The 16,250-nt window shown below is 32.3% G+C and overlaps 1 protein-coding gene across 3 annotated transcripts in view; it reads right to left on the bottom strand.

Moving 5' to 3' along the window:
* The window catches only part of LOC145291635 (uncharacterized), a 46,308-nt gene that overhangs the window by 1,057 nt on the left and 29,001 nt on the right, over positions 1 to 16,250 (bottom strand). For 2 of the 3 annotated variants that reach the window (XM_080137706.1, XM_080137705.1), the window contains exons 2-3: positions 12,760 to 12,826; positions 1 to 3,401 (exon numbers count right to left, since the gene is read on the bottom strand). The exon at positions 1 to 3,401 is cut by the window's left edge and continues 1,057 nt beyond it. In XM_080137706.1, the coding sequence (XP_079993832.1) occupies positions 1,277 to 2,803 (1,527 nt within the window). In that variant the 5' untranslated portion in view covers positions 2,804 to 3,401; positions 12,760 to 12,826 and the 3' untranslated portion in view covers positions 1 to 1,276. The remainder of the gene's footprint in view (positions 3,402 to 12,759; positions 12,827 to 16,250) is intronic. The other variant, XM_080137707.1, reaches the window with a different exon arrangement.

Below are 16,250 nucleotides of genomic sequence, written 5' to 3'. Positions count from 1 at the left end.
GCAATAAAATGAATACACAAACTATGAAGCCGCATCTCAAAGGATTCCCAAAAAATGAAAATAAAAATATATAACTGAATCACATAGCTTAATAACAGGAGAGAGAACTCTACAGAGTGACTTCCTTTTACTAAAAATGCTAATTAATTAATCCATTATTATAAAATAAAACATTGACCGTAAGAATGGGCTAATAAGTAAAATAAAAATGAAAAACTAAAATATGCATAAAAAAAACATTGATTTTAACACTGATATTTCACTGAAAGACAAACAAAACATTTTCCCAACAATTTTTTTTTATACATGCTTGCTATAAAGTTGAAAACATGTCTGGGGAAGGTATTTTTTCACGAAATATTATGTCAAGTACAATCTACATCGAACCGCGCTAGCGGAAATTTAGATTGTAATATAAAACTGTATTAATTAAAGGTAGAAACTGTAAAACTCATTCCTCCGGTACATGTTTTAAGTTGCTTTATTCCGTGTTCACCCGTTACTCACTTGAATTGTATTGCCTTTTATAAATTATTCATAAATTGTCTTTACACACACACACACACACACACACACACACACACACACACACACACACAGATATATAGATAAATATATGTTTATATATATCAGATCGTAATGTAGTTTGCTTAAATCATTGTGTATATTATATGAATTAATTTTATAGAAGACTATAAAAATGCAAAACGTATGATAAATATCAGAGTCAAATAATAAGTAAAAATATAAACGAAACATAACAGACAGCAACAAAGATGATGTGATATATTTACTTGTATATCCGTCCTAATATTTTGATACTAAAATCCCTGTATCGGCGGTTAAAATTATTTAAAAATAAAGAATAAAAAATGTATATGCCTATTACTGTTCATATATATATATATATATATATATATATATATATATATATATATATATATATATATATATATATATATATATATATATTAGGTTGGAGCAAAAATAATGTCGTTTTTATTTTCATATATGTACATAAAAAAAACAATCACATTATATTTGCACCAACCTAATATATATATATATATGTGTGTGCGTGTGTGTGTGTGTGTGTGTGATGAGATACATTAAAGTTAATATATTCTATTACACATACCATATTTCTTTTTCTTTTGTCTCATGAGCGCGATTTTATATATATATATATATATATATATACTTTTTTAAAATTTTGTAACTCTTTTTTAGTAAACTTTTATTTATTTTTCTTTGAACAATTTGTAATCATAATGTTTCAATTCGAGAGGCCACCATTCCTTGACGTATTTCGTTTGATAGGTGTAGCATATATGTCATCAGATTGAATATGAGTCGGACTATGCAGCGGGTAGGAATTCTCTGTACTGGCGCCTTCGTTACTGCCGTAGCTATAGTTACCGTATTGGTTACTGTATCTAAGGTGTTCATCGTTTATTACCCTGTTATTGTGGTTAGAATGCATGGGTGACTCGTCGTAATCCGGTGGAATCTCATAATCTGTTTCGTTTATCACGTAAGGAGGATCCGATTGCGATGATAATCCACTGTGGGTGGAAGACATGGAATTTTCGCGAGTATGATGCGAGCTGCTCCTCTTAGGTGTATCCGGGCTGCTGATCGCCACATGGCTTCTGTCTGAGTTTCTTAAGGTGGGGTGTTCTTCATAGGCTGATATGTTACTCTGTCTTAATACAAGTTGAGGGCTACTTGGACTTGGCGGCGTGTAGCTTGAGCGATAATTTCGGTCACTACCTCCGGATGAATTACTCATGAAAGAGGAACTGTGACTTTCTCTTAGTTTTCTTCTCTGCTGATTTTCTTCTCGTAATATGGTTGGACTGGTGGCGGAATTTGTCGGATAGACTACATTATTTTCTGGTGCTTGCTTACGTGGGTAAACTATTGGAGTCTCTTTTGATTCTTGGCTTTCATCTTTTTCTGGCGATACGGATTTTTCCTTAGAACCGGAAGCTGCTGCTTCCACAGCGGTGCGGCCTACTACCAGTTCATTAAGACTTTTCCGGTTCGAAATATCCTCAAGTCTTCCTTGTTTTCTACGGATAGTGTCGTAGTCTTTTGGGGGTAGCAAAAGTGGGCTGTCGCGCATCTTTAGCTTATGTTTGAGCTCATTGGTCATGGCCTGCATCGATTGCATTTCTGGGGTGATATAGGGCGCCTGTTCTGGTTCCCTGTGTTCCACGGGATGAGTCTCAGCATTCGTGCTCTTGGGAAACCTTGTTGGCGGGGGAGATTTCGCAACCGAGGCGTTCAAATAACCCTCACGACGTAATTGGTCTTCTATATGGTTAATATATGCCTGGTGTTGGGGTGTCGCCACTGTTTTGTTGAGACGATTTACAAAAGTATTCGCCGTCGCAGGGGAATCGAACTGGTAGACGTGCGTGTGTAACATGGATCTTGTGACCGGATTAAAACCAACAAAGATGCACGTTGCGATGTCATCGTATGGTTCTGGCATAAGGGCGGTATATGTTACGTCCTTCATCATGATGCAAGGGTATTTGACGGAGGTGATTTTTTCCTGGTGATGCCCATCGGGATCATCGGTTGAAAACTTGATATCAATTAACGACACTTGAAGGGTCATCTTCGGAACGGCTGGGAAATTCCTTTTTCGCGCTATCAGCTCGTAAGCAATCGAGTTCGTGTAGATATTTCCCCGAATTCCAAGACACGGTAGCCAACCAAGAAACTCTACGTAAAACTGCAGGCTTGGAGGTCCACCCATATCACGGGGTTTCTTTTTGAAAAATTGAGCCATCCTTAATTTATATTTTATTTCTTAATTATGTTTGATTCAATGAAGATTTGGAATCTGATTAACTGATTGTGGTTTGCTATTCATGCAACACTAACCCTGAAATATATTTCTGCCTTTGACAACGCAAACTAATTCAGTTGTGCAACATGAGATATGGATGTTAATTTGAATGTTTTGAGATGAAAATTATTTTTCATTGATGTTATCCTGGGAAAATCTTGAAGGCGTAAGTTATGTTTTTTTTTAAATATTTATTATTACTATTATTATTTTTTTTTTTACTATCGAGGTTATCATTTATCAATACCAGAAGCCACTCAAGGATATGGGTTATTTTTTTTTTCAATTAAGAGAAATATGTAAATTGCGATATATTTCCAAGTTTAGTAGCGTAAGATGTATTCCGTTCATGCACTTTGAGAATTTTCCAGCTGGGGAATATACGATCCGGGAAGTTTTAACGCTTGGTTTGAAAATATCATCAATTGATTCATATGGTATTTGTTTTCCAGCAAAAAAAAAAAAAAAAAAAAAAAAAAACAGTAGGATAGTACACACACCTTTATTGACTTCTGGGATCAGCAGGCCATCTCGATATCTGAAAAAGTAAAGATATAAACTAGATACACAAAAATGACATATTGAACTTAAATTACAAATTCATTTTCATAATATTCCTGTCGTTGTATAATGTCATCCATAAGTTCTTGATTTTAATTCTCTGAAATTTTATAAGTGGGGATTTGTAATAAAACTAAACAATATTTAAACACTACTGGAATATAAGACTTACGAAGATTAAAATCAAGATATAATGCTAAACCTTACGTCTATAACCCTTATTTTAATTTGATCCAAATTCATTACATGATTTGAATTCTAGAAAATGTGTACAATTTAAGGAATCTTAGGAAAAACTGACATTTTAAATCTTGCTTAATTGGTGTTAAATGACCATGGATCAAATTTAATATAAATCTGAAATATTTGAATTTTCAAATGAGAGATTGTGCTCATATTATGCACCTAAAATACCAAAAAAAAACCCTGAACTTTGGGGAATATTTATTAATTGATGCCTCATTCTTATTGTTAAAATATCACAACAATCAAAAGTGTCTGCATTTTCACGAAAGGGTTTCCACCACTCCTCTATATCACTTTCATTAAACTAAATATAACCCACATTACCCACTCTTACGTTTAACAGATATATTCCATCATTCATAATGATCAGTTAATTAATGAATCCTGCACATACAAATATGTAATCATATACACATGCAAATTCTATATAAATGGATAGATGGATAAACAGATACGAAAGACGTTCCAAAAACACGTCCTCCTATTTTTTTTATTCGGCATGAGTGGATCAGGGGAGATTACAAATTGCATTGTTATGATGACTAAACTTATGAATTCATGACCTGAAAGTTTTATCGTTCTGTTGCAGACATTGACAGTGTGAGACTCTAAGAATGCAACCTTGTCATAAACGTCAGCAGAGATACGTCATTGAATTCCGGACAAAAGTGCACTGAGAATGGTGGTGATTATGTAAAAAAAATAAATTCTGAGGCACAAAAGGTCGCCCGTTTTAATAGTACTACTCCCGTTTTCGTAGCTCTTCGCCTGTTGGAGTAAAAAAAAAGCTTTTTGGAAGAATACTCGTAGATAGATAGATAGATAGATAGATAGATAGATAGATAGATAGATAGATAGATAGAATGGAGTATAATCTCACTGTGGAAAGACATTAACCATGATAGAATCCAAGGAGCATCGGGGACACATAATGTTTTTTAGTTTATAAAAATATAACTCCGTCACCGTAGCGACTCAAAATAGTCACGCAACTTCTGGAGAAGTGTGTCCGAATGAAAGAGACAGTGAAGATGAGTTACAAAATTTAGAAATAGTCAATTTCACCCTGTAAGATGAAAACTGTTAAGGGCGTCCAGTTATGGTCCTCTGTACTATTAAGATGACCTAAGCACTAAAGTCATATAACCTGCTAACGTTATAGAGTTTGGTCATATGAATCTGATCACGTGTCCCAAGAAACAACTGGAAGTTTTCATTAAAGTTTATTAATTTCCTGAAAAATAATGTTCATCTTCATTTTAAAAACTTATATTGTTGTTCGTTTTGATTTTAAAAAAATATATTTACTGTTGTTCGTTTTTATTTTTTCTAATATATCTTTGTTCGTTTTGATTTTTTAAAATATATTGTTGCTAGTTTTTTATTTTTAAAAACTATATTGTTGTTCGTTTTAATTTTAAAATATATTGTTGCTCATTTTGATTTTTAAAAATATATTGTTTTCGTTTTGATTTTTAAAAATATATTGTTGTTTGTTTTGATTTAAAAATATATTGTTGCTCGTTTTGATTTAAAAAATATATTGATGTCTGTTTTGATTTAAATATAAACTGTTGTTTGTTTTGATTCAAAAAATATATTGTTGTTCGTTTGGATTTTAAAAACAATATTGTTTTTCGTTTTGGTTTAAAATATAAATTGTTGTTCGTTTTGATTTAAAATATATATTATTGTTCGTTTTGATTTAAAATATAAATTGTTATTCGTTTTGATTAAAAAAATATATTGTTGTTCGGTTTAATTTTAAAAAATGTATTGTTGTTCGTTTTGATTTTAAAGAAATATATTGACTCGTTTTGTTTTAAAATATAAAATAGTGTTCGTTTTGATTTAAAATATAAAATAGTGTTCGTTTTGATTTTAAAATATGTTGCTGTTCGTTTTAATTTAAATATATATTGTTGTTCGTATTGATTCAAAAAATATATTGCTGTTCATTTTGATTTAAAAAATATTTATCGTTTAAGGTTGAGTTGTTTAAAACTTGTTTATTGCCTAAATTCATATTTCATGTCTTGCAACAGTTGAGTGTCTTCTGCTTCAAACATATGTAATTTTAAGCGCATAATTTTTGTATATATTGCATTAAGTTCAGTTTTACTATAAATCGAATCGGATTCCTTTTTTTTTCTTCTTTTTAAATGTAATATATAAGTAAATAATGAACATATTTTAGTCTTTAAAATCTATGAAACGATGAAATGTTTAATTACTTTTACACTTTAACAACTTTTCCGTTTTCGATTCCTACTTTTTAATATTGAATGAGTTTCAGTACAAATCATCATGTTCCTTATTTTCTTTTTTAATGCAATTTTTCAGTTTATATGCGCGTTTAACAAAAGTTTTTGATTCATTGCCGATAGTCTGAGACACCGTGCTTACTAAGACCTCAGCGATTATGTCATTTTTCAGCTCACGGACCTTAATGACATATATTACGACGGTCGTACTCCAGATGAGCTTGACTAAGGACTCCTTGTTGTATGATTGAAAGAAACTCTTGCAGTATTAGTGGCAATCAAGATTTCCTCGTGCTATACATCTATTCATTTACAATGTGAAAAAGATTCTAAGCTTGTAAAATAGTGACTATGTGAATTTATATGCATATAATAGTGAACTACTACTATTACTACTACTACTACTACTAATGATAATAATAATAATAATGCAATTCTAATTAATACTTTCTGCAAAATAAAATTTTATAAACTTAAATCCCCCTTCTCACTCTCCTCTCTCTCTCTCTCTCATATATATATATATATATATATATATATATATATATATATATATATATATATGTGTGTGTGTGTGTGTGTGTGTGTGTGTGTGTGTGTGTGTGTGTGTGTGTGTGTGGCCAAGGATGGCTTCTGTCGCCGGGTTCGAATCTATCGACTGGTGTTAATCGTGACACCCTGCATTGATGATTCTCGAAAGGATGAAACATTAGTGTTTGTAGGTATTTAATAATTATTATAGTAAATAATTATATATATATATGTATATATATATATACATATATATATATATATATATATATATATATATATATATATATATATATGGGCAAGTGTTTATCTCAATAAACATGTATTGAGGTCATTTGCGAGAACTGATCCCATGGGATTGGTGGATAGAACTGCCGACTATCAACGCGATGGTTGTAGGTTTAATCTCCGACTAGAGAGGGAGACGCTTGTCTAGCCACACTCGTGAGTTGCGAAACAGTACTTTATGTGGATGACTATATATATATATATATATATATATATATATATATATATATATATATATATATATATATATATATATATATATATATATATAATCAATATTATCTTGCTGGTTGATAACATTATTTCTGTAAAGTCTGAGGAGGCTACAAGACGGCCAAAAACGGCCGAGTAGCTGAAACAATAATGTAACTAAACAGAAAAAACGGTAATAAAAAAAATAAAACGTATATATATATATATATATATATATATATATATATATATATATATATATATATATATATTATCAATCACCAAGATAGTATTGATTATTTTCCCTTATTGATGAATTGGACAATCATTGATTTAACAGCGGAAATAGAAATCCCGGGATTTTCAAAGATACGGCTCTAATGAAGTTCCCCTTAAGATTAACTTAAAAACTAGGTCATTTACTTGTTTGACTTGGTTGATTTGTTCTACTCGGCGTTATCCGGAATCGAAAATTGTAAGATTGCATTACTAGTTTTGCTAACTGATATGTATTGTCTGTCTTTGGACTATGCTCTTTATCAACACTCCATACCTTCTTAATATGTTGAAGTTGGAGAGAGGGGAAGAAATTAATAATTTAATTGAAGCACTTGTCATATTCGGCATTTTTCGGGATCAAAAACCAAAATCTGTAAAATTACTGTATTACTTTTGGTAATTAATATATATATATATATATATATATATATATATATATATATATATATATATATATATATACATATGTGTGTGTGTGTGTGTGTGTGTGTGTGTGTGTGTGTGTGTGTGTATTTGTTTACTGTTTTTTGGGGAAAGAATTCCAACAAACTTTTTCGATATAAGAGCTTAATATTTAATACTTATTTATTTTATAATACAGAAGGTCAGAAGATCATTGGTACCGTCGGTTTCAAGCCCAACATAAAGGAGACCAGTTAATGGTAAAACGTAAATGATGTTAGGATCTCGTCAGCCATGTTGTTTCTGTCTGAGGAAAAAAATTTTCAGGCCCGCATTTATTTAGAATGATGTTCATTTTTATTTGACTATAGCTTATTCCTATCTCTGCGGGCCTGAAATTTTTTTTCCTCAGACAGAAACAACATGGCTGACGAGAGCCTAACATCATTTACGTTTTATCATTAACTGGTCCCGTTTATGTTGGGCTTGAAACCGACGGTAACAATGTTTTTCTGAACTTCTGTACAATCAAATAATATATATATATATATATATATATATATATATATATATATATATATATATATATATATACCAGCAGGCCGCCCGGCGTTAGCTGTCGTAAGATACGCTTAAATATTATATTTTAATTCATACAGAAACAGAAACATGTGCATGCGAGTATTATGTTTTTTTTTTTCTAAACAGTTCACTTCCTGTAAGTAAAAAAAAAAAACGCTCGAGCTGAAATCGAAATCAAAACCTAAAGACAGTGAGTAAACTACAATAACCATTAGGCCAGCTTAAAAGGATCTTTAAAAAGTGTTTTCAAACCTTCTTATTCTTAAGATAAACAATCTGTCATGTGAACCAATCACATATGACATTCTTGAAACAGTTGAAAAATAGAGTTTGGATGACTTTCAAGCACCAATTTTTCAATTTTTACCCCTGTGCAGCTCTTTTTTCCGGAGATAACCCGATTAAAAAGTTCTCTACATGTCTGAATACCCTATATACCAAATTTCAGATCTGTAGATCAAAACTCGGTGAATATATAGGTTGAGAAGTGCCCTCACAAACAAATACACACACACACATTCTCACTTTATATATATATATATATATATATATATATATATATATATATATATATATATATATATATATATATATATAGGGTGTCCATAAAGTCCGTGTGCACTTTAAAAAATTTATAACTTTATTTGTATTTGCAATAGAAATAATGATGCTCCAATGATGTCCGTCTTACAGACTTTCTTGGAGTTGCAGTAAAGGATTCTTCTATGAAAGCAACATTTTCGTCACTGACACATGGCCTTCCAGACCATGGTTTATCATGGGCAGAGCCTGTCTCTTTAAATTATTTCATCCATTTAACAATGGTGTTCCTATAAGGCGCTTTTTTATTGTATTCAATTCTAAACTTTCTTTGTATTCAATTCTAAAATTTCTTTGTATAGTAGATTTCAATTCAGCCAACCAAAGGACACAGTTTACTTTTTCCTCAATTGAAGCCATGGGATCAAATTAATTCTGAAAAACAAAAGAAAATATTTTTTACTTATTTTTTACTTATCTAAAAATTGTTACGAATTTTGTGGTGAAAAATTATTCAATAACTATACTTAAAACTAGATACATGAAACTTTATAACATTATTTACATATTATTTCTATCGCAAATATAAATAAAGTTATAATTTTTTAAAGTGCACACGAACTTTATGGACACCCTGTATATAATATATATATATATATATATATATATATATATATATATATATATATATATATATATATATATATATACTCTTTGATCCATCGGCTTAATGGAACTTCTAATGCTTACTTAGTGATACTTAAATTTGGATATATAACAGATATATTAAAATCTGAAATACAAAATTATGAATTAGCATAAACTATCGACGTTTTTAGCGTTTACTATTGCTTTGTACGACTCCGTGTGCTGTTTTTCAGCGAATATAGCAGAAATGTTAAACATGAATGAATTTTAATTAATTGATCTGCAGGGTGTCCCAATGAAATGTATACACTCTTTAAATCATCTTAACTTGCTACATGAATACGCTATGCCACGTTCCCAAGAGATGTTTTGGAATAAAGAACGGCACTTCCAGCAGGATGGAGCACTATCATCATGACGTAAGAGCATACCTTGATAGTCACCTGCGAAACAGATAGTTAGGACGAAGAGGAAGTATCGAGTACTGTCCAGGCTCACTGGATTTGACCCCCCCCCCCTGTTTTTTTTCTTTTTGTGGGGAGGGCGTTCTATACAAAGGGGTCACACAACAAAACGAGCTACAATGAATGAGTTGAAAGCAACCATTGAAAGAAGATGTGTCACCATACCAATAGAACTGATTATTTTTTAATAATTTTATTTTTAGTTTTTATATTTGTTCACAGTATTTTGATGTATGAAACTTTTCTTTCTTATAATAAATGTTGGTTGGATGGTCATTTAAAGAGTGTATACATTTTATTGCGACGCCCTATATTTGCATTTATTATTTTTGCGATGCCAATACGTTTTTCATGTATGTGTATTTATTATATATAAATATTATTTAGTTATATTATGACGGCATAATCGCGTTGACACACCGGTTCTCTTCAGATCACCGAAGTTAAGCAACGTTGAGCCTGGTTAGTACCAGATGGGTCACCATTTGAGAATATTAGGCGCTTTGTGTGTGCTCTCCGCTTATCTCGGCATTTGTTTCCAGTTGTCCTGTACATACACTTCACTTGTCACTATATTTTAACAATGTCGACTCAGGAGAGGTGTGGTTGGTGATTGCGCACCTCCTGCCACAAAAATTTCACCCGCAGGCACCCCTTCGTAGGTATTCATAGTCTGTCAAAGACTAGAGGAACCCCCTTTTATTATGACTTAATACTAAATTTCGGTGAAGTAAATCCCGACATAACATGAAATGTCGTAATATTAATGAATTTGCGAGAAAATAAAACGTAATCATTAAAATAATGGATTAACTTAAAATATTGTTTCAAACTAGCAGGACCTGTGGAAAATCCACGGGATAAGAAATATATTTAACAAACAAATATATTTTGATAAAGCTGATACTTTGCTGAATATTACAAAAAAATATATTTTGGGGACAGAAAAACCAATAACACGGTGCAAATATGAGCTTATTAACCTTTCTATCAGAACAGTGTCCATTGTATTAGTAATATGAAGCTGACTCAAATAAGATAAATTAATTAGTAGTAATGAATTCTTAGAAAGTAATATTGTGCTACAGAGTTCAATACAAATAATAAAACCACATTGTATAAGGCGATCTTTAATTTACTCCTTCTGCCGAGCACCCCTTGACAGACAATATTCTTTTTACCCTGTTTCTTTCGAATGTTCATTTTTTACGTAACATTTTGCTGACTTCCTCCTTTAGTGAAGAACTACTGCAATTCGAACTTACTATAAGTTATTTTCTTATATCATTACAGCAATGATCATATATTATTGTGATGATATTCGAAAACGAGGCTATATCAAAATGGGGTCATTTTCATATTTTACCCAGTGTTGCCAGATTGGCCTTTTAAAGCCAAATTTCGCGAATTTGGCCCTTTTTGAAGCAATTTGGTCTCAAAAAATTGTATTTGGCTTTTTTCAAAGTGTAACAGACGAACTAAGAAAGGACAAGTCGAATATTATATAGATGACAAAGCTATGAAAGTTTCATAAAATTTGCGCAGAGGGAGGGGTAAACAGAAATAAAGTGAAACGCGTAAAAAATATAAGTTTTATACAGAAAGCAGCGTTTAATAAAAAATGTAAAGTTAACAATGTGAGTTCGATCCTTACTTGATGCGTACATGTTTTCCTTTCTATTTTTTATGTTGTTATTTTATTTTATTTATTTATTTTACTGTACTAAGATGGTCACTTGCTCACTGGCTACAAAACTAGTAGATGAGGAAACCCAGTTTCCCCGAAGGGAAGATATACTGGCTGGGTATAAAAATTATCATAAACGAGCCCAGCAACATTCCCCCTGTATGATGATCGCCAATAACCGCTCCCACTTCCGAAGGAGAAGGTAATGCCTGTAAGTAGTAACATTCTTGGACCACACCTCATTCCTAAGAAGTCCCTAGGACTTTGGATTGAGTATCGAGGAATGACCCTCAGCGTGGTATAAAATACAGCCGTAAGCTACATTAAGTAAAAACTAGCAGGCCACCCGGTATTGCCGGTCGTAAAATAAGCTTAAATATGATATTTTGATTAATGCAGATTTCGTATTTATTATTATATTATATTGAACCCAATATATGGTAAAGATTTTAAAAGTTTTTTTTAAAAATGACTCGTGCTTCACCACTGAGAATCGAAACCAAAAAAGCGTTTAGCTTATGATTTACTTTTTCCTTTGGCGTTAATGCCTGAGCTATAAAAATATGTTTGCTGCGAGACTAAAAATTAAAACATGATTCAATAGCTATTACATTACGCATGCATATTCGTAATGTCATCGTTCGACTTTCACCTGGCAAATTTCATTTTTTGAATTCTCACAATCTTGCATCGATTTTCCCCGCCTAAAACCCAAATATAAAGTTCCGCATGGGTTCGAATACCCTATATATTAAGTTTCATGTCTGTAGACCAAAAATTGACAGATGAGTTTGGTAGGCAATTTTTTAAAACAAAAATATATACGCATACAGAAATATATAGAGAAATCGGTTTGTGTTTACTATAATCTTTTTACACAAATATTACGCAAGTATAAATCATGTAGAATATCTGCATGAATATAATTACATAATATATTTATTTTTAATATAATTAATAGTTAACTAAAGATGATCGTCCCATAAGAAAACAAAAAAAAAAAATTAATAGGAAATTAATTAAAATCAATGCTTCAAAGAATATGCAAATTAGCTAGATCTTTTGCAGATGAATGCAATTCCACGACCCATATAAAAGAAAGTTGTATTTTCTTTTTAAATAAATAGAAACTGGTTTTTAATACTAATATCAACACACACACACACGCACAAAATTATATAGGAGTATAGATATAGATAAAAATTTACTTACACAATTATAACTTCATGATATCCGAATTATTTTTTATGGTTTTTGTTGTTTGAAGGTGTTAAAAATACTGAAAAAAAAAAGAAAAGAAAAAAAGGTTTTCTGTGAGAAGATTTATTTTAGAATATAAATCCAATGAAATGTATACTCCTTTTTAGAATGGATCATGAGTACCATCATTAAGCAATTTCACAACGCTTTTTGTGATTTTTAAATGTTAGAAACATGGTGGTTTTCTTCACTGGCTGCGCAAACAATGTAGAAGGGCCGTTATTACCAAAGGAATTCATAATGTATACACACATTTGTTGTTGTTTGATTGTTTGTTTGTGCGCGCACGCGCGTGTGCGTGTTTATAAATACATACATATATATTTATATCAATCTCCCGAAAGATAAATTTTCATTGTATCTTCATAAGAAAGAATGACACCCTTACCGGGTGGAATAAACGCTGTTTGTCGACTAGCAGGCCGACTGCTGTGTATTTAATCCGTCTTATCTAACCGCACGACAGAGGCCGTCTGACAACAAAGTCTAAGGTGGATATTTACGTGAGTATACGCGAGAGTTGTTGGTAAGGTGCGAGGGGGTGGATACGAAGAAATATGACAACCACTACAACAAAAGCTAGCGTCCAAAGTCACTCGTTATGGGTGAAACGGGGAAAATCATGCCTATATTTTTAACTAAGGTGACCAGATTTCTGAAATTAAAATTGGGGACTTTTCCATATCGAAGGTAAAAATTTTTCCTGTTGATCGTATCAATTAAAAACAAAAAAACAAAAAAAATACGAAAAAAAAACCCTGAAGTTTCCTGTATTTTGAAAGTGTTTCTATCTATAGTAATAAATTTATGTGACAACTTTTCGTGTGTCTGTGTATCTGTCTTCTACGTGACTTGCATTATTATTGTTACTCACTTGGGGTTTTCACACAGATCATCATCAGAGATTACTTATTAATAATAACTGATGATGTTTCCCGAATGAGTTTGACTGAAACAAGACCAATCCTTTCCAGCTCTTTCGATAACTATTGCAAATTCTCGCATTAGCCGCTTATTATTTCTTTCTCTCTAGCAACAACCGTTGATTTTTATAAGATCTGAAGGTAATAAGCCTCCTTAAGGTCCCAGTACTCTCCGCACTCTTCCGGTGGAGGTCTGGTTAGTGCTCTCCTTCCTCGGTTTTTCCATCCTCCTTGACACGTTACAATTATTTTGTATGGTATCATCCGAGTCTGCTGCTTTTTTGAGAATGTAGGTGGCACAATTTATTACATTTCTACCAGTTTCAGTTCTCTTGGTTTCATTATTATCATCATTTACTCACTAAGAGTAGTCACACAAGCCATCATCAAAGATTGCTCTTTGAGAACAACTTGTGGTGTTCCCTGGAGTCTGAGTGACAACAAGTCTCCACAGATTTTCAGAACTCTCCACCTTTCTCGATAACCTTTGCAAAAGAATTTGCGTTATCGCAACAGCTGCTGACCATTTATTTCTTGTTAGCGGTGACCATTTGTTTTTACTGGAATTTGGGTGGCACTAAGCCTCCCCAAGGTCTCAGTTCTCTTTGCACTCATCCAGGGGAGATCTGGCTAATGGTTTCTCTCCTCGGTCTAACCAGCCTCCTTGGCCCTCATTATTTGGTGTGGTGTCCGTTTATGGTGACACTCACCAAGAAAAAAAAACAATTATTATTATTATTATTAGTAGTAGTAGTAGTAGTAGTAGTAGTAGTAGTAGTAGTAGTAGTAGTAGTAGTAACCGTTTACAATTTAAAATACATTAGTGTAAAGCAATAAAACAACATTTAAAAAAATCTTATTAAAAATAATTTAATTACGAATTTAAATCCACTACAACACGTTTCGGTTTCTTCCTAAAATAGTTAGCAAATTTAGTCTTTCATTAATAGTTGAAATAAAAAAAAAGTGCATAACTTGGAAATAATTTTTCATTTTTGATTCTTCAAAATTTGAATTTTGAAGAATCAAAAATTGTGAATCATTTCTGGCTTAGTGAATCTATTCAAATTGTTGGAAGTCATTTACACCGCCACCCAAATTATGAATTGGGATTAAAACATTACCGAAACAAAATTAGTTATAACCTTGTAAAAATTTTATTCAAGTAATGTAATGTCCAGATTCAATTAAATTTCACACATACACACGCCCGAGCACACACGCCCGAGCACACACACACACACACACACACACACACACACACACACATGCACACACAACAATAACAACAACAACAACAACAAAAAGAAAACGGAAAGGGCGCCGGTACACGTCATCTGTTTAAAGTGGCCTCTCTAATTCCAGATACGATAATAACACAGATCAGGTAGAAGAAAGCAAAAATAAACAGAGTAACGAACCATAAAAAAGCACAGAAAGAAATAGTTCCCAAAGGAGAATAGACTGGTAATCGAATACAAGTACAGAAGCAAACCTAACGACAACTGCTTCCGGAAGCGAACGAAAAATTTATGGGACATGTGTACTGACTACCAGACAACTAAACAAAGGATTGCGGTCTAAGCAAGAGGATCGTTAAGAGAAGGTGTTTCTTGGTGCTAGAACTAATAGAAATCAAGCCAAACAGTCGGTTTAACGATCAGAAAACACCCCGAATGAAAACCAACAGGTAGACTACTGGGAAAACATTAGCATAGATATCGAAGAAGCTGAAGATGACGAAATCACAGAACTTACCGAAGATGAAGCAAAAGAATGAAGACTGAGACAATGCAGATAAAAACCGGAACTACAAACAGAATAGAACCTTTGTAAACAGTGAGAGTTTTATCAAAACGTGAACGAATAATAATAAAAAAGAACTCAACACAAACAAAACACTTCTGAATATGGCGTCGTCCATAACAGAAATGCCACATAGCTAGAAAATATGATAGACTTTCACAAATTCAAGAAGGAACAGAAACAAATTAATGATGAAACGCGCGAGACAATCTTAAGGAAAAATGGCAAACTGGAAAGCGCCTGCCACGATGCAATACATGCGTGGCAGTTTTAAAAATCATCACCCTGTATGAAAGACCGGTGCAAAAACCGAGAGGATGTAACCGCAAAACAGATGTATCAGAATGGTTAAGTAAAGAAATGACTGCGTTAAGACAGAAAAATGTCGAAAAGGAACGACTGCCAAGCAACTACAGACCAATAATCTGTTTACAAATCATGTAAAATAAATCTTAACGGTCCTCCCTTATAACAATCGTGAACTAATTCTCGAGAAAAAAGGATGTTGAAATAGAAAAGGAGGGGCACACGATTTGTTATGCATAAATCCAAAGATCCTGAAGAAGTTAAAAAGTAGAAAATAATCATACATTCAGATTGACTCTAAAGAAGCCTACGACAGAATTCCTCAAGCATGCATAATTGAATGCCTAAGAATGTAAAATATATCCGACAAGATCATTTATATTATCAAGAAAGCAATGATAACATTCA

Source organism: Euprymna scolopes, chromosome 2, assembly GCF_053919585.1.
Source record: "Euprymna scolopes isolate OS-2025 chromosome 2, ASM5391958v1, whole genome shotgun sequence".
NCBI classification, from domain to species: domain Eukaryota; kingdom Metazoa; phylum Mollusca; class Cephalopoda; order Sepiida; family Sepiolidae; genus Euprymna; species Euprymna scolopes.
This window is presented reverse-complemented; position numbering and strand designations above follow the sequence as displayed.